This window comes from Coloeus monedula (assembly GCF_965178545.1).
Source record: "Coloeus monedula genome assembly, chromosome: 24".
Taxonomy (NCBI): Eukaryota; Metazoa; Chordata; class Aves; order Passeriformes; family Corvidae; genus Coloeus; species Coloeus monedula.
Window position 1 is genome coordinate 3,100,705 of NC_138804.1, and position 22,510 is coordinate 3,123,214.

The following is a 22,510-nucleotide window of genomic DNA, read 5'->3' on the forward strand; positions in this document are numbered from 1 at the left end:
GCATGTGCCAAAGGGCTCCGTGGGTACGGATGGGGTGTCAAAAAAAAAAAAAAAAAAAAAGGAGAAGAAAAAAAGCAGCTGCTTCTCTTTAATAAAACAATGATTTATTCATAGCAACTTGGGGAACAGGCAGGGGGACACAGGGACGTGCCAAATTGATGCTCATCCTGCTCCACACTCCCAAGAGGCTGAGGGGATGAGCCTGCCTGGGGAGCAGGAGGCATGGAAACTCCCGGGGCAGCCCACAGGGACCCCAGAGCAGCCCAGGTGGCAGAACCAGCCCAGGTGGCCCCAGCCAGGTGATAAGGGTGTCCCTGTGGCTCCACTTCTTCACCCCAGGCACTTTTGGAGGGTATATGAGTTGAAGGTTTGGGGGCACCCCTCTGCTCTTCCTCTGCCACAAGGGCACCTTTGCAGCTGGTCTCACCTCTGCCCCAGGTGCAGCAGTGGGGCCATGCAGGGGCTGACATGAGGCTCAGCCTGAGACCTGCCACACCCAGGATGGAGCATTTTGGGCTGGGAGCAGGGAACAGGGACCAGGGCAAAAGTCAGGGGTGCAGACACCCCTGAAGATCCACTTGGTGTCACCGCTCTTTGGCAGGACAGTGACATCTGAGGGACACTGGTGGGTCCTGTCCCCACCTTGCTGGGCCACAAATGGGATCACACCAAAGTCTCGACAGGCTGATGAGGCACAGACCGAGTCTGGCCACGGCCCTATTTTTAGGCCTATGCAGATGGAGGGATGAAAGCGGAGGGGGAGGCAGGGCAGGAATGGGAATGAAAGACAAACAAACGCCAAGCAGATGTTGGGAGCAGGGCTCTTCCACTCGCAGGATGTGCACGTGGCTCCCGGCAACACCGGCCCAGCCAGCCCCGACCCCAGAGCTGGGGGACCATGGCGGAGACGAGGGCAGAGCAGGGAGCAATGTCCCCTTCTGGTTGTTCCCTGTCTCTGGGGATGACACTGGCCCCCCCAGGGCAGTGGGACACCATCAGCCCCATGCCCTCAATAGTGGCCCTAGCAAAATTTGTGTGAGGATTTTGCTGTAAGGTTCTGTACTTTGAATTAAAAACACCCTGTGGCCACCGTGGCACAGCTCTTGGGATAGAGGTGTGGCTTTAGGGAGTGGATCCAATGCCCGGCTCACCTGCCAGTCCACCAGCACCAGCCTCACCAGACTGGGGTCATCACCAGCACCACAATGGGGTTGGTTTGGTATCTCCAGTTTCCATTTGAGCTGGAGACTCCAGCAGTGTCACTCACAGCCTTTTAGCAGGAGCCATGGGCAAGACCCGGCCAGTGGGACAAATCTCAACTCTCCAGACTTGAGTTGGGTGCTGGCTGAGGGGTACCAAACCCACCTCGTCCAGCCGTGCCTTTGTCCCTGCAGATGTTCAGGGGCCTTTGCCAACCATGCTGATCCCATCTAGTCTTCCCTTCCTTCCTTTTCTTTTCCCTTTGCAGCGTAGGGGATGGATGGAGCGACCGCGGTGGGTCGGGCTGGGGGCTGGTTGCAGTCACACCTCAGGAGCTGTTATCATACTTTGGGGCTCATGTCATCCCAGCTCTGAAGATCACACACCCTCAGCAAATCCGTAGGTGGAACAAAGGCCACCAAAACCAGCCCAGCACTGCCTGTGAGCTCATCCCGGATGCCTCACTCCGAGATTTGCACTGCGAGCGTCGCCCTCACGTCATGTGAAATCGGGACCACATGGCGGCTTTAATTGCCGGCTGATTTAATCATCTTCTTACAGCAGTGGGTTGGTGTTGCCTTTGGCTGGAGTGTCTGCGCTGGCACTGCTGGAGCTGGGATGTGCATCCTGAGGGAAATGCCAGCTGTGGTCACCACGGCTCTGCCACAGAGCTTAGATGGGATGGGATAGGAAATTTCTCGGATGCCAGAACCTCTCTGTGGGTCCTTGACTGGGAGGTTGCTGAGAGTGACTCATTGAGGCAGCTTGAGGCACCCCAACCCTGCAGCCAGTGGGCTCAGGGTGCCTCAATGAGTCACAGCAATGACCCCTTCCAGCACAGTGCCAGCCTGGTGCTGGGACTGGGAAAAAGCCTGCCCAAGTGGCAGCTCCTGAACTTCACCTTCCCAGGCACTATTAGGCCCCTCTGGCCCATCCAGGCTCACTGAGGAGCAGGAGGGAGGAAGGAAAAGCCATTTTTTTCTCTAATGTGATGGTTATTTGGGAAAGGTTGAGGGTTTCCTTCAGGCTCCATGTAAAGTAGGAATGTGGAAATGCCACCTCTGGATCCTGAGCAGCCAGGAAGGCCGCATTAGAGCCTTGATGGTTAATAAATAAATCTTCCTGCACAGAAACGAGTGTCTGTGAAGTGGCAGCTGGAAATTGGGCAGTGCAGGAAGATGCTGCAGGGCTGGCCTGTGTCCCCTTCCAGCTGGGACCTCAGGGCTGAGCCTGGGCTGGCACAGCAGCCATGCCAGGATGGAGTGGGACCTCTGGGCTCTGTGCAGCATCCCCAGAGGACAAAGGTGAGGGTTGGGATACCACAGGTGGCTTTTGGGGTGCGAGGACACAGGTGAACGTGGCCCTCGGATACTGATCCCCTGTGGCCACGTGCACAAACACCATCAAATATTGAAAATCAATGGGCCACTGCAAGGGAAGCAGCATAGAGTGTGTTACATGAAAACAGCCCTGAGGAGCAGAGAAAAATATTAGCTAAAAATAAAATTAATCTCTTGCAAAGCTGTAAGATTTGCTGATCCCCCTCCCCCCACACCCTGCAATCTTTTATGTCGTTTTCTTTAATTACAGCTGGTTTAGATCTCTGCTGCCTGGAGAAGCAGAGCTGGAGTCAGCCCTAAATTGGGCTTCTGGATGATACAAGAGAAAATAACAACCCCCAAGGACTGAACATCTGTCTGCATGGAGCACGCGCAGCGCTGGAATTAATATTAATGACTAATAGTTAATACAGAATGAAACTTTTGCTTTACAGGTCACCCACTAAACCCTGCAGGGCTCACAGAGCTGTTCACTGTGCCATGAGCTTGACCAGACTCTGCCCAGCCAGGAGTGCCTCTGGCTGCCGGGGTCCTGCCCTGGGGCACCGGGAAGGGCAGCGACGGGGGCTGCTCCAGGCTCAGCTCTTGGAAATACAGCAGCAATCGAGGTGCCCAAACAATTAGTAACAGAGGGCTCTTGGTTTTACTATATTCCTTCTGTATTTCTGTATTTCTTGAATTATCTGCTCTCTTTTAGCCATCCCTGCTGCTCTCCCTTTCCTGTTTTTCCTTTTCCAACAAGAAAACCCAAAGGAGAAAAAACAGACACCAAAACCATCACCTGCTCCGCTCCCAAACCCAACGAAAACATTTATTTAGGCCCAAAAACCCTCCCCCATCCATCCCTGGGAAGGGATGCACCAGTCAATGAGCAGGGTGAAAGCCAGGGAGGGTAAATAATTGTGACATGGCTGCTCTGGAAGACACCCCTGTGGGTGCCTGGGGGTCTTTTTGTCCTTTAACCCTCATAATGGGTCTGGGACAACTGATTAGAGGCCCAGGACAGATGAGGTGCAGAGCTCACGTGGTGAGTGCTCACCAAACCTGCCCCACGCTGCCTTTCATGTGTCCACTCCAACATAATTTTTCACATGTTGGAAATACAGATGATTTTAGCCTGGGTCCATCTGGTTTCCCAAATAACCTGTCTATTTGATAAATAACATAAATTAAATTAGACAAGACAAACAAATAGTTTTTTTTCTCTCCCCTTTTCAGTCTCTTGGCAAAAAAGGGAAAGAAAACATAATTCAGTGAGTGCCTTGAGCCCTGAGGAGCCGCACGGCGGCGGGAGCTGGGATTATAAACGTGTCTGCAATGTCAACCTTTACCACGCACCCAGGGCCGCTCCTCCCTCTGCTTTTAAGTCCTTTTCAAAAATTTCTTGATTATCATTTGGGTTTCCAAAAGCTCCTGCTCCCTGCAAACTCAGCAGGTAACATTGTGTATCAGCAGCACTGCTCTCATCAAGGCTCCCGTGATGCAGTCAAGCATCAGGAGCTCAGATCCCATAGGCTTTATTCCTCCTGTCCCCTGTGTGGGAAAGGGAAATTGAGGCACAGAGAGGTGTTATTATTAGAGCTGCCCAACGGAGATGAAAATCCAGGCTGCAGCCACTTCTGCAGCAAAGTCAAACCCAAACATCACCGATCACAACCCTCAGCTGTAACTGCTCCAAGTTATCCCAAGGCACAGCTAGTAGGGAAAAAAGGGAGGGAAGTGGAAGAAGCAGAATCAGCTTTTCCTTCAGCCCAGGATAGCCCTGCAGACACCATCTCACAGAATCACTGAGGTTGGAAAAGACCTCCAGGCTCATCAAGTCCAACCTTTGACCAGCTTCTGCTCAAGGGGCACAGGACCCCACTCCTCAGCACCCTGAGTCATTCCCTCCTTCCCAGCCCACTGTTGGCACTTCCAGCAGTAACAGGGAGGCTTTTTCTCCCCATTAGCACAGCAGCCTCATGTCAGTGCCAGGAGGGGGGAGCTGAATCGATACCTGAAAATGAGAAGGCAAAGCTGAGTTAATGTGCCAGACATGAGCAGGGGGCAGTCCTGGAAAAGCCAGAGCCAGGAGATGGATGGGAACAGGGCAGGGCACGGGTGGGAGCACAAGTGAGGGCCAGGCCCAAGCCCCAGCTCTGGGGATAGTCTGGCACATCTCAGCACATGGCTCAACTCTCCTATTCAGATTCCAACCTGTCCCTGGCATTGAACATGCTCCCAGGCAAGGAATTTTTGGGGCACAATGCAGAGCTTCCAGCAGCAACTCACAAACCCTGAACTACTGCAAAGTTGTGGGGGAAATGCAGCCAGAAACCTTCCCAATCCCTGTATTTCAATTTACAAGCATTTCAGGCTCAACAGTATTTTCCTACCCTTGGCTCTGGAACAAGGAAAATGTATTTTAAAGGGAAAATTCTACAGGGAAAGCAAAATGAAAGCTATAATTATGGCTAGTAGCATGTGCTGAGGAGAAGCCAGGAAACCACCAGAACTCAGCCAACCCTCTAAAGGTGCTCTTCAAGCTACCACTTTCTAATGCAAAAATGTAGCAATTATAGGTCTCTATAAATTTAATCCTTTGCAACGCCAGAGCATGGAAAACTGCAAGAATTTCCCCTGGAGTCAAGACACAGTTTAAGCTTTAATGATTTTGCCTTGCCCCTGTGCCAGAGGAAGCATATTCTCTTGCTGCGCTCTAGTGGCAGAGCAGGAGCAAAATGCAGGAAAAACACCCAAGTTTAGAGCTTGAAATGTTTTTACCCAATAAATCTGTGCTGAATTAGTACAGCTTTCGTATCAGTGAAACACTGATAAAGAATGAAGTGGGTGTTAAGAAATCTTTTAGTTACGTAGTCCTTCAAGAAAAGCCTGATAATGAAGGAGGAAATGTCATTCCTCTTCCTTAAACCTCCCACCTCAAATCCAGGTACAGTAACCATGAGAATTACTGTAATGAACTGAAATAGACACTTGTTAGACAAGGATAAAGGAAGTTTTGTCCAGGAACTAAGAAATCCAAAACTATTTTAGCAGGAAAAAACCATATTCTTCAGGCCAAGAATTTTATGCAAACCCAAGTGGAAGACTTGAGGAGTTGAAAATCCACACTCCAATAAACACAAGGGCTTGTTTTTGTTGTATTCCAGTATTATTGCAGCTGTTCCTAGTGAAGGGCTGAGTTGTGGCTAGAAAAAAAAAAAAGGCAGCAACGAAAAAAGAAAGACATAGACAGAAATAAAAAATATTGGGGAAAAAAAACCCCAAGACATGTATACAACTGAGTGAAACCCTAGAAATTAATTCCAACTGCCTCCAAAATTAAAACCATGTTTTATTGTAAAGTTGCACTTGGATTAGTACCACAATTCTTTATAACATACTGTACAATAAAATATTTTACACACAGCACACCAGGCGTGTGCTCACGATGTTACAAAATTTACAGCTCAGACACTTCTCTGATGGCATTGGCACCGTAAGTATGTGACAACATCTCTGGGACTGGATTAGTCTTAGAGCAGGACCCTGTGTCACCATTATCTGCTCTCCAACACGTTCAACATGTGATCAGAAATGTCAGGAATGCTGGATACTCTGGCTCAAGTTTCTCTCACACCATTTAGAATAGTTGTGAATGATGGTTCTTTATTAATTCCCTCATCCTAGGGCAGCCCTTTCCTTACTGGCTGCTCAGCAATGGATGGTTTTCTCTTGGATGAGTGCAGCTTCAATGAAAACAACAGAATGGATGATTAAAGATAGCCTGAAGCTGGGTAAACCAAACCAACCCCAGCAACTTTCCCCCCACCAATGCAAATAAACCCCCCCAAACCTCCTTTTCCTTTCCAACATGTTACTCACATTCTTCCCTCTGCACAAATACTTTCAACTGCAAGTTTAAGGACATCAACAGTAATAAAAACTTGGAAAGAAGCCCTTCTCATGTTGCCTCAGAAGAGACTGGTACCTTTTCCACAAAGTAAACATTTCAAGGATAAATTAGAGTTTCTTAAAAGGCGAAGCTTAATAAATGCTCAACATCAAAGAAAATAAGACACTGGAGGAAGACACAGCTAAAATTTTGTGTTGCAAGTGTAAACAAGCGTCCTGTCATAGCCACCACTGCTTCATTCTCTCCCACAGCTGTAGAAATCCCTCCTTTTCTGTGCTTTCAGCTACCTGAGGCATTTCTGTATCACACCTACGGCATTTCCACGTGGAACTGATACCTCTGCAGCACCTGTGAGGACAGCCCACAGTACTGGAAGTTTCCTTAATGCTTGGGAAAGACCAAGTCAGCATTTCATTCCAAACCAGGAATGGATTTTGTGCTCCCATTTGCCACAGAGGACTGAGAAAAAACAGCACAAAACCACTGCCTGGAAATTACTGGAACTTGTGAATGAGGTGGCACCAATTTGTTTCCCTGCCTGGTGATTTCTGGCAGATTGGCAAAATAAACTGCAGCTGGCAAAGAGGAGACACAACCTTTGGCTCCAAACAGGAATATTCAGCTCTCCAAGTACTGGAAAATGCTGCGGCTTTGACTGGTTTCCTCTGAGCTTTCTACCCTGGGCCGCTTTGCCACTGATGTTATCACTGCAGAAGGGCCTCTCTTCTTCACCTAGGGGGAGTCAAATACATTAGAATACACAACATGTCCAAAAAAAAGTTTAAATTCTGAGTTATGAGAGAATTATTTGGTGCGAGAGCACATAGGGAATATTTAAGACAGCAGTACTCTTAACTGCTTGGCAGGGTTCAGTGCCTGTATATTCAAATAATCTCCACAACTGGCAGCAGCTGCCACCCAAATCTTTACCTGGGGTTTTGATTTCTCCTTTGCCTCTTCACTCTTCTCTGGGGAAAGTGTATGAAAGACAAAATTCCTTGAATTTCGAGGGGCATTTGGATTAAGATCTGACATTGCTGCCAGTTTCTGAAGAACAGCTTTAGGTCTGTTCAAGAGTGACCCATTTTTTATCTGAAAGGCAAAGAAAAGCTGCATTAAACCACTCTCAGGAACAAGGCAGGTTACCTAGTAAGTTACTCTTTGTAGAAAATCTACTCTCTACTCACATGTAACAACACCACAAACCAGGAGTGCCCAGAATTCAGGGGCAGCTGACTTGGCTGTGTTGGGAAATGCCATTTTTGAGGCCTGGTACCCACCTGGATGTCACTGGCAGGTCTGAAGGCTTCAAATGGGTTCCTGGGTAACAGAGTTGTGTCTTGTGCCACCACTGCTGGGCTGGCTGGCAGAGACATGGGGAAAAGGTCAGTTTTTGAGCTCTTTCTCTCTCTCCTTTTCTTGTCACTTCAATAAAAATCAAGCTCACCTTTCTTCTGCATGGACTTGGCAGTCACTTTTTTTGCCAGTTTCATGAATTCGCTGTCTCCACCAATTTCTTCCTCTTCCTCCTCCTGCTCTTTATTTTTTTCTTTCTGTAGCAGAGAGAAGACACTTTGTAAAATGGAAAAAATTCATATTACAAATGGACACTTCATTCAGTATTTTAAGTAGAGCAATTCTTTTCTTTATGTAAATTAATTTTTATTTACTTTCTACTATAGGAGACTATAGTAGAAAGTAAATAAATATACTATTGCAATTTCTTAGATAGTTCTTCATCCTTGTTCTATCAATGAACGGCATCACATTCAGCTGAGAAATCTGACCTAATACTGAAGCTTAGCTTGAGGAGTAAACAATTTCACATCCAGCAATGACACAGAGACTCAGCAAGCCTTTCTGGCAGCTCACCAGTACCTGCTCACGAAGCCACTGCTCTCGCTCAAATCGCTCCTTCCTCCACTTCACTTCTGTCTCATCAAACTCTTCATTCTCCTCATCATTATCTGAATCTCTCTGAAACAAGTCCATCTGTGAAGCAAAATCTAGGCAACAAAACAAGACAGTTAGCTATGAATTTTGAAAATGGAGGCCAGTAAAAAACAACAAAAAAAACCAAGGCCAAAAACCAATCAAACAAACAAGGCAAAAACCCCCGACCAAACAAAAAACCCAGAATCATCCCCCCAGTTTATTCCTGAAATACTTTACTGAGGACCACTAAGTGCTATTTCACAGACACAAGCTCTGTTTCCAATCTTTCTCCCCCTCTATTAACTCTGGATCATAGGTCACCTATGTTTTTCCATCTGAACCTCCTGGTCCTGCCCGGGCCGTCGCTGTGCAGGTCCCCATCCAGCAGGTACCTCTCCTGGTACAGGCGTAGCTGGCGCTTGTCATCGTCCAGCATCGCCTTCCTGCCAGCACAGGAGACAGGGAGAGGTTAGTCTGGGTTCTACCCCAGAGCCAGGGCCTCACACACCCAAATATCTACTGATAACGTCACTGACATGTGGAATTTCTGTATTTGGTTTCCTAGTTCCACTTCATTTGGGAGCTCCTCATCGATAATCTCTTCTTCATATTCGTTCAGGTCTTCACCATCATACTCATCTTCACTTCCCACATCACTCCCCGACAGCTCTGCCTCCTCTTCCATAAAATCTTGCAGTTTTCTATGAAAGGAAGTTGAAGGAGTTCAGTTTGAGAGCATAGCAGCCATCACACAAATCTTCAGAAAGCAAGATTTATCCTTTGACATAAAATTAACACATTTCCTAAGGATGTATCGTAATTTCTCATTTTTGGAAAGACCAAGCCTTGAGTTCTTGCACACTCACATACACAGCCTGACATCATGTAGCACCCCAAATCATTGTCATCCACCAGATTCCTTGCCAAAGATGATGGCAATAACTGTCAACTCTATGTTTTACTTGCTAGAACAAATAAGATCTTAAGACATGAGGAATGACAACAATATTCTTGCATCCCTTTTTTTGGTCAAAAAAATGTTGCACTGCTTTTATTGCAGTTTTTTGATTTCCATCTATAATGAAAATTACAATGGAAATCATCTATAACCCACAAGCAACTCAGTTCAACTCATGCAACATGACAGCACCAAAGTAAAAAAAGAGAGACATATGAAAAACCAGATCATATAAACATCAGCTAACAATGCTGGAGAGGGAACAATTCCAAACTCAATTTCTAGTGCTATTAAAAATCTATTCTCTCTGGCAATTAAGATTAAAAAAAAAAATTACAGTTTTTTCTTTGAGCCTGGTCTATGTCTCAGCAGTTCTTCCTCTTCATCACTCACTTCTGCTTCTTCAGCAGCACTATCCTCACCTTTTTCATCCTGCCAAAGAGAAAGTTTTCAGAAATAAGGAATTTCTGAGAGTGGATTGCTTTGTAAGGACAGATTCATCTGTTCTTCAATTAACAACACACTAAAACACCAGGCGTATTTCAGAGGATTTGCATTTTTCACTGTACCATTATATTAAGGAGATCTTTTAAATGATCCAAAGTTTGCTCTGAAAAATGTTTCAGTAGCTTGTTATGGGAGTTGTAGTACTTTGCATGGATGGATATATTAAAAACCTAGGAAGATAAATGGAAATATCCATTTTATCCAGCAGCTGCCTGGCTGCATCAGTTCACACCTCTTCACTTGCAAAGGCCTCATCATCTGTTAAAAGCTGAAAACCACCAAGTTCTTCTTGTTCCTCCTCCTCTTCCTCTTCCCTAGGGAAAATATGAATGGGAAAAATGCATTTTCATTTTGCCTCCAGGAAATCAAGGCAAAAAACTGCTGCCAGGCAGTTCCCTGTGAGTGCTCAGACCTACAATCTCCCAGCAGCATTTAGCTATAAATGCCCCAAAGCCCCATTAGTGTTAATGTTTTAAGACCTCAGATTTTCACTTGCAGAAACCATAGGAAAAGTACTAATTTCCAGTTTTTCTTCCCCCTCTCAAATTTCTCGTGGATCCCCCTAACACTCCCACTTGTTAAGCCTCATTATCCTTTTGTCAGGCAGCCATACACTTTCCAATTTAGTCAATAAAAAACTCCAAGTATCCAACTTTACACTTGGTTACGGCAGTTTGGCAACAGCCCAGAACAGACTCCAGATGTCCCACTTTTAATCATCTTTTCTCAGTTTAATGGAAGTTCCTCACTGTTTCTTGCACTATCAGTGAAAGACAAAGAATTTCCCTTCACAGTAGCTGTGGGAAACAGTTTATGCTGCCAATTAGAGAGTAATTGTCGAGCAATTTGCAATATCCTCCCCTCCACCTCCAAAACAAAGCACACTTTCACTGACAGCAAATTGATGTTAAACAAGAAAGCACTTTTAAGAGTGAAACAAGACAGTTACCAGAATAAACTTCTGTAAATTTTAGGAGAGCAATGCTAACCTGTCTGTGGGAAAGGAGCCTGAACAGAGCTCCAGAGCCTCTGCCATTGGATCTTCTATGTCACTGTCTTTTTCTGCCTTGGAAGACACCGAAGAAGCCCATGTTGGAGAACCTGCTACAGAAAGCAATAAGATGGCAACTTATTTCTGCTCTTGAAGTGTCAGAGAACATCCTAGAAATAACACTGCACATGCTCCCAACAAAGACAAAATTCCACACGTGGCATTAGTGCCCAGACCTGAAGTTACCTCAGCTAAAAACTTCTAAATCATGTAACCAGCAAAGCTGAAAAGAGAATTCAGGACATACTTTGAGACACGAATTTTCCTGAGCAAAGATTGAGCAATTCCTCCATGTTCTGCTTTTTGGTGCTGCTGGTGTTTGGCACATGCTCAGCTTGGCTGCTGAACTGTCCAGAACACAGGTCCAGTAACTCATCCATGTTGGCATCCATGGCATTCTCATCCATGCTAGCCAGTGGCAGCTGATGCTTTGAGGACTGGTATTTATTCCTGTGCTGTCCAACGTTCAAGAACCTGAAAGAAAGGCTGTAGTTAGAAAAATCATGCTGGTCTCCACATCCTATTTCTGTTAACAGGCACAAAACACCATCCTTTACACCCATCACTCACCCATCTGCATCGAGCAGCTGGCTCTGAGTGTCATCTTCCATGGAAAATTGAAACCTTGACTCCACAGCCCCTGGAAATAACCTCTTGGGCTCAGGAGAGGCATTATACAGGTCCTGGGAATCTTCTATGGGAAGAGAAGGCTCAGAGGTCTTTCCTGAGCTCTAGTCAAGGGAATATAAAAATATTTAAGTTGTTTAGCAAGCCTAAATTTAAATGCAAGGGGCACTGGAACAGACTTCCCAGAGAAGCTGTGGCTGCCCCATCCCTGGAAGTGTTCCCGGCCGGGATGGATGGGGCTTGGAGCAACCTGGGATAGTGGAAGGTGTCCCTGCCCATGGCAGGGGGTGGCACTGGATGGGCTTTGAGGTTCCTTCCAACCCAAACCATGCAAGAGTCAAATTATGTCCATGCTGCTCCAATACCCCACAGGAGTTCACTGACATCATAAGTTGTGTAGCCCATATAAGCATTCTTAAAAACCATATACATGATGCACATATTTTAGATATAATAACCAGATTATAGCATCTTCTCTTTGATGCTTTAGAATACAAATTTTGTAATGTCATTTTTATCCATTCTGATGTGGACACAAATCCCAGGGACAGTTTGCTCTCCTGAAATTTTACTGATACCAAAGCATTTGTCTGGTTTGATTTTTTTGATAGATCTGACCATCAGGATAAAATACGTTTTATTTACTACCCACTATGTTAATAAAACCCACAACCAGGACTGAGAATCTCACCTTGGAAGCAGAGCTGATAAAGCTTGTTTTGAAGAAACCTGGGGAGGGTGATCTGAACCCTCCTGCTGCAGGTAAGAAGCTCCCTCCCCGCGAGGCCTGTTTGTTACAGGGCTGGTAGGATGGGATCATGGAGCCAATGAACTCAAAGCTGCTGTTGTGGCTGTTCTCCTTTGCCAGTGTTGGCAGAGAAAATGAATCATCATCCTCTGGAAATAAAAAAAATAGTGCTTAACATTTTTTTTGTGGGTGATCCAGTAAAACCTCAAAATAACATTTTGCAACCCTGACACCTTGCTAAAAATTCTTTTTGTGGTCATGTTGGATTTCCTTCTTCTCACAGGATGCATATTACACTTTTTCACTGAATTTCATCTTACATAATTTTATATTTCTTCCAGTATTATTTTGAACTTTTTTCCCTCTGTTTTTTTCAAGCCCTCCCATTTTTTTCATCAATCTAAATTTTTAAAATCATACTGTATAACTATACAGGTGATGACATAACAAAGACTGAACACCAATCTTAAATAGAAACTTTTACATGTGCTAAGTTAAAAAAACCCAACAAAATAGATATGTAGGGCAATAATTCTACTTTACCTAACTTGGCAGGTCCTTTGTCTGCCGTTTCTTCCATTTCCAGTTTCTCATCAGGAAGAGAATATCTGCAATTCATTAAATAAAAGGTATTTGCTAATAAATTCAGGATGAGTTGCAAAAAAACCCCAAAGTAACACAAAAATACTTATAAAAGGGACTTTAAATAAAGACACCTACACATGCTGATCAAATTTAAAATTTCTCAGGCACCATTTTTAAGGCTTGGATTATTTACCCCATTTTTGAGGAGCTGTCCTTAAAAAGGATCAATGTAGACTCTGTTGAAGGCTGTTTTAGAACAGAATCACAGTGTTCAGATTTCTCCAGCTTTTCTCCATCAATTGATTCTTTGTCAGTTTCTTTATCACCATCTTCAACATGTTTCTCTTCTGAATCTTCATTATCTTCCTCAGCTTCATCAAGCAGAAATTCTGAATTCTAAAAAACATCCCCAAACACAGCGCAGACATAATGATTATTGCCATTGCAAACCTTACCCCAAGTCAGGCACGTGACCTGTTTGGCCCTGCCAGCAATGAGCCAAGGATTTATAAAAAGAGAAAGGGGCATCAGAATCTTTTAAACACTTCTATTTGGTTTTAATAGTGTTTAGACAAATCAAGAAAATACTCATGAATTCAAGATTAGACAATTCAATCCCTGAATATGTCAACTACAGCAATTTTTTAGCTTCTAGGAAGAATTCTTAGCAATTTCCCTAATTCGTAGTGTACGAAAGTCCCATTGCATTGGGGAGAAGAAGTAGAATGGAGAAGCTGATGAGGTTATGGAAAAATGTTCCATACAGACCTCATGATCACCTTCTTCTTCTTCCTCTTCCTCAGACTCATCTGTCATCTCTTCCTCCTCCTCTTCCTCATCTTCCTCCAGCATTTCCTCATTGTCCAGCTTAAACAGCGCTTGCCGCTTCTGGCGCTCCTCGGTCCTGCGGAGCTTCATGGCCTCCTGGAGCTTGGCCTTCAGGGCCTGGAGCTTTTCACCTGAGCAGGAACAGAATCAGGGAATGGCTGCATCGGAAGGGACCTTAAAGTTCACCCAATTCCACTCCCTGCCATGGGCAGGGACACCCTCCACTATCCCAGGTTGCTCCAAGCCCCGTCCAACCTGGACTTGGACACTTCCAGGAATGGGGCAACTACAGCTTCTCATGGAAGCATGAAAAATCCAAGGAACCAAAGTCAAAGATCTGATTGAGGCTGTCCTACACAGGCCACTTCTATTTAAGTGGTCTACCAAGAATTTTTTTATTAAAACAGGGCTATCCATTAGAGGGAACACACACAGTAATCTCCCAGATGAAGATCCCTTCACCTGTATTTCATAGGGCAGCACTGAGAAATGGAGCATGAGAGAGGAAAATAAAGACAAAAGTGTTTTCCAATTCAATCCTCATCACTTCTTCTCCTCCACCAACCTGGCTTTGTGTGGACAGTTTCCTCCAGGCTCTCTGCAGCCAAAACTGCTGGCACCACATCCGCCCTCAGCTCCTCTTTCCCATCAGATGTCATTTCCTTACGGATAATGTTCATGTTTATGGCCCGTTCTGCTTTGGATTTCGACGTCTGGAGAGTGTGCTTCAAGAAACGTGCTTTCAGGGCTTCTAGTTCTTTAAATACATGTTAATTAAATTCATGTGTAACATGTAAAATGTTAATGTAACAAGTAAAAGCATTGATTGTTAAAAGTTGTAGTAAGAGTAGGTCTTGAGCTGTTTTTCCTCCAAAGATAGTTTAAAAGCTAAATCTTTAATATTAAAATATTTGCAAAACCATTCTATTCAACTAATAATGAACCACCACATAATATTTTTGCTGTAGCTTGTACTTAATTGATATTAGCTAATACTGAATTATTTTACCATTGACTACCATTTATCCACAAGACCTCAGTTCACTTCCAGCCCAGCCTCCCAGCCACCAGGCAATTCTAGATTTCTGTTAACATGACTCAAAGAATCCACACTAGTAAGTGAATGTGCCTGACTCTTATATCACCTAAATATTTCTGAATTTTCCAGCCAAGCTCAGATCAACACTGCTTAGGACTACAACACAAGTGATACCTTTACTTGAATCAGCTTCATCAAGGTTTATGAAGGATTCATTGTCAGAGCAGATTCTTGGCTTGATGGACACATCTATTCCCAGTTCACGAAGTTTATCCAGCTTGGACTTCCTCACTTTTTCAGGCTGTGTCACCAGTCCAGGCCCCACCTGCTGACTGCTTGTTTCACCGTGTACATCTGGGGCTGTTTCCCCTCTTTGCATGAGGGCATGTCCACATGCTGGAGGAGTTTCACTCTCCTTTTGCTCGCCACAGTCAGTGCTCAGGCAGTTGGAGAGCAGCTGTTCCTCTGCGTTATCATCAGTTGTTACAGACTCTGAAACTGCATGAGAATCCTCCCTATCCTGCCTGGGCTGCTCAGCACAGTCCTCTGGCAAGTTCTTCCCTACAGCAGCAAGAGGCTCAGTCGCAGAAGCATCAACATCTCTGGCCAGGTTCTTTTCTGGTTCAGCAGCTGCTGATTGATCACCTTCCATTGGCCCATCTTTGCAATCCTTGCTCAAGTTCCCAGTGGCTGCAGATTCTTCATTTAGGGGCAGCTGGTATTTAGAGGACCTAACAAAGGCAAAAAGAAACGTATCACCCATGGCTAGTGTGAAAGGGAGATGAGGTTGAGGACAAACTGAGAGGAAGAAACCATTTCCTCATTATTGTCATTGATGTGTAGAAAGAGGTGAAGGACAGAAATCTGGAAAACTGCATCGTGAGAACTTAAGGAAGTGTAAAAGCTTTGTACTGGTTACAGTATCACAGTATGAAATTCCTGAGGGATTTTGTGACTACCGTAGCTTCAGTATTTTACTACACATTACTCAGGGAAGAAACAGACCAAGTAAAATGCTGGACTTCACCCTAAATCCCATTAAAATAACTCTGCATCACTAAGTTCCTTCCTCTGAGTTACTCCTGGCCCTGATCACTTCAACAGTAGGACTGTCAGGAGTGCAGCATTGCCTTATGTTAGCAATGACATTCTCCTAATTTTCTACTTTTATGGAATTAAAGGAGCCTGAGAAAGTCTGGTTACCCTCAAAAGAAAAGCTAGAGATGCTTAAAGTTCATGAAAAAATTTGTATGAGGAAGGTTTAAGTCCTTACTTCAGCAGGGCCATGGCATTTCCTTGACATGCTGGTCGAGGTCTGCGCTTGTAGAAGTCGTGAACACTTTTGGCCTCAGGCACATGATATGGGAGAGACACGGATGATTCTGCCAGAGCAAGACAGTGAGAGAAGATGTAAAACATCATCTGAAACCTTTATTTGATAACAAGAATCTTTATTTTCATTAGTTACAAAAATAGCTTTAACAGGTCCTTCAACAAAAATGGTCTTGCACCCTTCAACTCTAAATAAGTTATGTTAGGTCAGAGAAGGCTCTAACCTTTTGGGTAAATTCTTTCAATTTCTCCTCTACGTTTCTGAACGGTTTATACCCCTTTATATACAAAGAATTTAAGTTTTACCTCTAAGAAGTCGTTGGGTCTCACTATGTAGTTGTTTAATGGCTTCTTTACTCAATCTTGCTGCTTTCCGCTCCTTAAGGGGAGAAAAAAAAGGCTTCTGAAGTCAGGAAACAAAACATAGGGCTCTCTCTCTACTTCTTAAATACCTTTTTCCCTTTCAAACAGAAAGGAGTCAAAATAAAGCATCCAGTTCAAAAAAAACCAAAAACCACACTGTGGATACAGAACCATTTTAGTCACGACAAACAATACAGAGCTTTAAAAAGAAGAAGACCTCACCTTCCTTTTTGGTTCCTTCAATACATGCTCCTCATTCTCCTCATCAAATACGTGTTTGTAGCCTTCACCCTCAGGAAAACGTTCTTTGTTCTATGGGGCATAAGAAGAAATTCAACAATTTCTCTCAATACACTGGCACAATCAAAGGCAAGCACATCAAAAATAACTGCACAGAACCATCACTGGTCAGCAAAGCCAGCAAGTGTACTCATAAACCACCACAAACCCCACATAAGGGCTGATTTCCAAAGCTCCAACTCCAGCATTATCTTTTTAATTTGCCAGGACAACATCCCTCCATCAAAAAAACCAGAAGGCTCTTCTCTCCTCTGCCACAGCAGTACAACTCCATTATGGTCAAAGAGAGTTTCAGAACCTGGTCAGGTACAAAGTCTTGCTAAGTTCAGTAATCATAGAATAATTTGGGTTACAAAAGACCTTAAAGATCATCCAGTCCCATCCCTGCCATGGGCAGGGACACTTTCCATTATCCCAGGTTGCTTCAAGCCCCACCCAACCTGGCCTTGGACACTTCCAGGGATGGGGCAGCCACAGCTTCTCTGGGCACCCTGTGCCAGGGCCTCCCCACCCTCACAGGGAAGAATTTCTTCCCAGTATCCCATCTAAATCCATTTTCTATCCGTTTGAGAGACAGTACATTTACAATTATTTTGTATCACGGTCAACCATTACCTTGTACTGTTTTATTTTGTTTTTCACAGCTGCTCGTATGGATTCTAGGGACTCTTGGTCCTCAGGGGGCTGACCATTCTCCTCCTCCAAGCCATTATCAAAGAGTTCTTTGTCATCCAGAAGGCATCCACTGTCATTGAAGGGAAACCTCTCACCACCATCCACCTGCTTCCAGAAGGATAAATTATTTGTGTGATTTCTTTCAGAGGGTCCTTTTGGTTCTTTGACACTAATTTAAAATGACATTAAATCATCAAGCATTAGGTTTTGTACTTCCATGAACTGCAAATTAAATGTAATTTAATTTAAATGAATCTGCAGACTTTGCAGGTTAAACTTGTATGGTGTTGCATGGATCCCTGTGGATCCCAAACCTGCTGCAGGAATGTGGACACAACACTGAAGCTTTGGAACAGAATAACCACAAGCAATAATAAATTGAACTTAGTTGAGAAATTATCTGAGTTTTCTGCCAAAATACCCACCTCTGCCACAGGCTTCTTTTCTTTTCTCAACTGTTTAATGGACTCCATTATTTTCTCCTTCTCCTTCCTTCTTCTGGATTTTCCTACAGCTTCTTTGGCTGGCTCTTCTTCAACATCTTGTTTATGTTTATGTTTTCTGTACTTTTTCCCAGATTTTAGGGGTCTCTCCTCTTCCAGCTCACCCTCAAGCAAGCCAGGCATCCTGTTTGTTTCAAGGTTTTCCATCTGCAACTGGTCACCAGTGTCACTGTCATCACTGTCCAGCAGAGCCGGGCGGATCCGATGGGATTTCTTGTTCTTCTCAGCAGCAATGTTCTCCTTTTCCTCCTCCCCATTTCCCTGGTCACCACCCAAAGCATCTTCCTGAACAGACGAGTCTCCATCCTCCCCCTCTTCGCTCTCACTGTCCTGGAGTACGTTCTTGTTTTTTGCTTTTTTACGCACAAAAATCTCTTCCTCTGAATCTGGCAAAAGATATGAGTATAAAACAGGAAAATCCCACGAGTTAATTAACAAACAACCGAATCTACATCTGTTAAATTTCACATATGTCACCATCTACAGCAAATGAGCTTGAACCCAACTTCTCAAAATCCACTTCTCCCCAGAGAACAGCATTTAATTAACCCAAATTGATGTTACAGGTTTTTAACCTTTAAAAAAAAGGGCAAAGCTGAAAATCCTTCACTGGTAGTGTCTTGCCTTGAAACGGTAATAAAAATCTCACCACATAGATTAAACAAAACAGAAAAGAAAGTGAATAAGTCATTAAGACACATCCCATTTACTCTTTTTCTTCCTGTAGCTCAAAAAACACTTTTCAGAGGTTTAAAGCTTGCCCACATTTGGAGCAACAGAGTTTAGATTCCTGCAGGTCAAGCAGTGACAACCTCCTAAAAGGTATTTATGAAACGAAAAATGTAGTATTGGAGAAAAACAATTTCATAGAAATGTTACAGACCTCTGTCCTCGAAGGATGCAGTGCCCTTGCCAGGGGGTCCTGGGGAGGCCGTCTCACAGCTGCCCTGGCCACTGTCAGAGTCGCTGTCCAGGGGTTTCTGCAAGTCTGGGTTCAAATCTGCCAGCGGAAGCTACAAAGCAAAATATGATTTTTCCTCCTGGGGTAAATATTGTATCTGTAGTCCTGACTCCTGGCATCCAAATTCATTCCAAAACCTTGGCTAAGCCCTCACACACAATGAGATACACATGCAGTCTCCTTATATTCTAACTATCGGTACTGGTATTTACGTAGTTAGTAATATTTATTATTGATGTTTACCATATTTATCAATACAAATGGATATTCACTTGTGGAGTAGTAATTAAAAGCGAGTTTGCACAGAAGAAGCACAGAATCGACATAAGCTGATGTGATTATATTCGGACTGAACGACTTTTCCCGTTATTGTGTTACTTATTGATTTTTATCCAGACCCGTCAACACGGGCCGAGCAGCCCTCCCAGCATGCACCGCGCCCGCAGAAACCGGCTGAGCGCGGCCTTCCCAGCGCTCCCCGCGGCCGGCAAGGGGCATGCTGGGAGCTGTAGTCTGCGAGGAGGGGCGAGCCCAGTGACGGCGCGGGACCGCCCGGGAACAAGGGCGGCGGCAGGGGTGGCTGGTAGCTACTGGCACCGCCACCGGCACCGCCACCGGCACCGCTACCCGAACGGGCACCGTACTGGAACGGTTACTGGAACCGCCACCTCCCTCGCTGTCCCTCCCGGCCTTCCACCGCGCCACACACAGAGGAGCCGCAAGGCCACAGGCAGCCGCCAGCTGCCTCCGCCGCCAGCAGCCAGCCAGCCGGCTGGCCGGCCATGCAGAGTGACAGGACTCACCTCAGCGGGATCCTCCGTTGTTACCGGTACCGCCGCCATATCCCGCCCGCGCTCCCGCCGCCCGGGGGCCGCTTCGAGCCTTCGCGCGCTGCCCCGGCCCCGCCCCCGCCCGGGATCATCCAATGGCTGCTCACAACGGCACAGCGAGCCCCGCCCCTCACCGCCTCGCTGGGCGGGGCTCCCCGTAGCCCCGCCCCCTCCACACGGACCAATCGCGGGTCCCACTTTCAGCCCGCCCGCCCGCACTATGGCGCCGCCTGGCGGAGGGGGCGCTCCTCGCGCCTGGGCTGAGGCGGGACCGTGAGGGGACGCGAGGGGACGTGAGGGGCCATGAGGGGACGGGAGGGGACATGAGGGGCCGAGGGGGGCCGACAGGGACGTGGGGGACTGAGAGGAGTCGTGGGGGACAGAGAGGGGTCGTGAGGGACCGAGCGGGAACGTGAGGAGACGGGAGGGGCTGGGAGGGGCCATGAAGGACCCGGGGAATTACAGTACAGCTCTCTCAGTTATCGACGTTGTGGGGACGGGGCTCTGCTGCCAAAACATTTCACGTTGTTTCACGGGTTAAACAGAGCCCATGTTTCGTTCTGACCTTCGGGATATGGTACATGTCGTGTCTTCAGGTGACCGTGCGGGTGGGAGCACACGAGTCGAGTTTATGGGTATTAGATACACACAGCTATTACTGTCAACAGTGTTCTATTTACAGAATAAAAGATACGCGTTTTCCATTGGCTTCTGTACAGACATACTCTGAGCCAACCCCACTCATGTTAGGTGAATGAAGGCTCGAACCTTTTGGGTAAATTCTTTCCATTTCTTTCAGTTTCTCCCTTGAATTTCTGACTATACCCTCTACATACAGAGGATCTAAGTTTTACCTCTCATAAGTCATCAAGTCTCATGATGTAGTCGTTTATTAATTTCTTTACTTAAGCTTGCTGCTATATGCTCCTTAGGGGAAGAAAAGAAAGGCTTCTGAAGCCAGAAGAACTTATTGAAAACACATAAGTCAATGGAGAGCTACACAACAGATGCAAATCACTTCATACTTCACAGATTTCCCAGAATATTCTAAGTTGGAAGGGACCCACAAGGATCATCGAGTCCATCTGGAAGGTGAATGGCCCATACAGGGATATTCTCATACAGACTCAACCCAAGTATGAAAATATTCTACTTTATCCTTTTTTGCTGCCAGTAGTTCTGTGGTTCTTTTGCAAGTAGCTGGAGGGAAAGCCCTGAGCTGGGATGAGTGTCAGGGACCCCGTTCTGAACTACAACTGGGGATGTTTGACACTTTTCCACCATTCCAGTTACTTTGTAGAACATACTGCTGTAATACATTTCCTTCCGAGTCACCCAGTGGGAATCTGCCTTCACTGAAGGCAAGCCCAGAAAAAAAATATGTATTTTAGGGTATTTGATACCAGACACAGTTTTGGGGGGTTTTGCTACCAGCTATGGTTTTGTCAGGAGAAGGAGTAGATGGACTGCTCTGCCATGGCAGTTCTCATGGAGTCAACAAGCCTGAGAACAGAGGAAGTGAGAAAAGCTAATGCCCATGAAACCCACCGCAAACACCACAGTTCTGCTTTCCTCTAGCTGCTGCAGGAGCTACAGTAATTAATTAAATAGCTAGTGTTTAGTAACAGGGGGACAGATGCTGGCTCTGCACAAACACACCTCCTCAGGGCTGTGCTCTCATTGCTGCGTCAGGATGAAAGTCAGAGTCAGCTGACAAGAAAAAGGTGGCAAAAAAGATTGGCCTTATTAGGTAATTTCTGATCCCGAGTTGTTAGTCACACCTGGCACACAGAGGTAACCATGGAACAGGTAAAACGTTTGCTATTAAGGAGGTTCTAAATTGAACACAGACTTTTAGCACTGGATCAGGCACCATATTAAGATATTTATATTATAAAAGCTGGTTTAGGAATCTGTTTCTTATTAAATAACATACTCCTTCCCCAACTTGGATCAGATGAGGCGTTTAGAAGCAAATTTTCAGAGCTAATCCTGTCATAACTCTGGTCTGTCGTTCCCAAATCCAGTCTTCCCCATGGAAATGTGCTGTTTTCAATAAAAGGATGGGTTAACATAGAGAAATAAGGTTGTGACTGCTGTGGCAGTTGGGATGTCTCAATATGTGTGTAATATTTATCAAGTTAATTGAATTTATAATGCAGTAAGTAAAGGCTTTAGTTATCACACTCAACATCTTACAGGACTGAGCCTTTGTGTTGCAGATTTCTTGAGACAGAGATTGTATCTTTGGTGGAGTTTTTTTTTTTTACGTACTATTTGTGTAGCCCTACATACGTGTTTTTTGTACATAGACATGCCGAATAATAGCATGGAAATGTTGCCAGACATTGTGGAGTTTGTTACTGGTCTGGTAAAACTGGTTTTTTTCCTCAGGTGTTCATCAGCTGCTGTCAGGGAATTATGAGAGAATCTCAGATCTATATGAGAATCTCAGATTTCATTTCATTTTAAAATAGATTTTGATGTTTTAACTTGGAAAATATCAGCCCCACAGGTTAAAAAAAGGCAAATAAAGTGGACTAGGCATTTATTATTTATAAAATGTTTTGACTTCTGACATTCTGGTGAGTCAGCAGAGAGCTGTTGCTTAAACAGAACCCAGGGGGTGCACAAGGGAGCAGCTCACTAAACTAGCATAAACTGCTTAAAAAGGCAGAAAGTCCCTAGGCCCTTTATTTAATGGCACATGGCTGGAAGTGTTGTCTCTTTAACAGAAGACAAATTTACTGTCTGTGAGGATAAGGGGCTGTGGCCATGGCAAGGTGCACTCAGGGGCTGAATGTCCTGCTCAGTGGAACACAGCTGGTTCCCA

The 22,510-nt window shown here is 45.2% G+C and overlaps 1 protein-coding gene across 3 annotated transcripts; it reads right to left on the minus strand.

Moving 5' to 3' along the window:
* Nucleotides 1–6,419: 6,419 nt before the first annotated feature.
* On the minus strand, nt 6,420–19,727 carry CLSPN (claspin). Of its 3 annotated transcripts, none has more exons than XM_082296822.1 (25): nt 19,651–19,727; nt 18,770–18,899; nt 17,809–18,272; nt 17,324–17,491; nt 16,631–16,720; nt 16,352–16,424; nt 15,987–16,095; nt 14,888–15,444; nt 14,240–14,431; nt 13,615–13,805; nt 13,040–13,242; nt 12,805–12,869; nt 12,205–12,410; nt 11,457–11,617; nt 11,134–11,360; nt 10,825–10,939; nt 10,068–10,149; nt 9,666–9,760; nt 8,907–9,071; nt 8,692–8,813; nt 8,314–8,441; nt 7,883–7,988; nt 7,716–7,798; nt 7,366–7,527; nt 6,420–7,167 (listed from the first exon to the last, which is right to left on the minus strand). In XM_082296822.1, the coding sequence occupies exons 1-25, from the start codon at nt 19,687–19,689 to the stop codon at nt 7,054–7,056; spliced, it is 4,047 nt and encodes a 1,348-aa protein (XP_082152948.1). In that variant the 5' UTR covers nt 19,690–19,727; the 3' UTR covers nt 6,420–7,053. The 3 variants fall into 3 exon arrangements, with proteins under 3 accessions (XP_082152948.1, XP_082152947.1, XP_082152946.1); XM_082296821.1 differs by lacking the exon at nt 19,651–19,727 and adding an exon at nt 19,120–19,230 and having other exon boundaries at nt 17,324–17,488; XM_082296820.1 differs by lacking the exon at nt 19,651–19,727 and adding an exon at nt 19,120–19,230.
* Between the last annotated feature and the right edge of the window lie 2,783 nt (nt 19,728–22,510).

Bases quoted from the DNA above. Each gene is read 5' to 3' on its own strand.
- CLSPN (XM_082296820.1), bottom strand. From the start codon at position 19,173: ATGTCGATTCTGTGCTTCTTCTGTGCAAACTCGCTTTTAATTACTACT. The intron at 15,445-15,986 runs GTAAGGACTTAA...TGCCTTTGTTAG, and splicing joins AATGCCATGGCCCTGCTGAA to GTCCTCTAAATACCAGCTGC. The intron at 9,761-10,067 runs GTGTGAACTGAT...TCTCTTTGGCAG, and splicing joins AGGCCTTTGCAAGTGAAGAG to GATGAAAAAGGTGAGGATAG.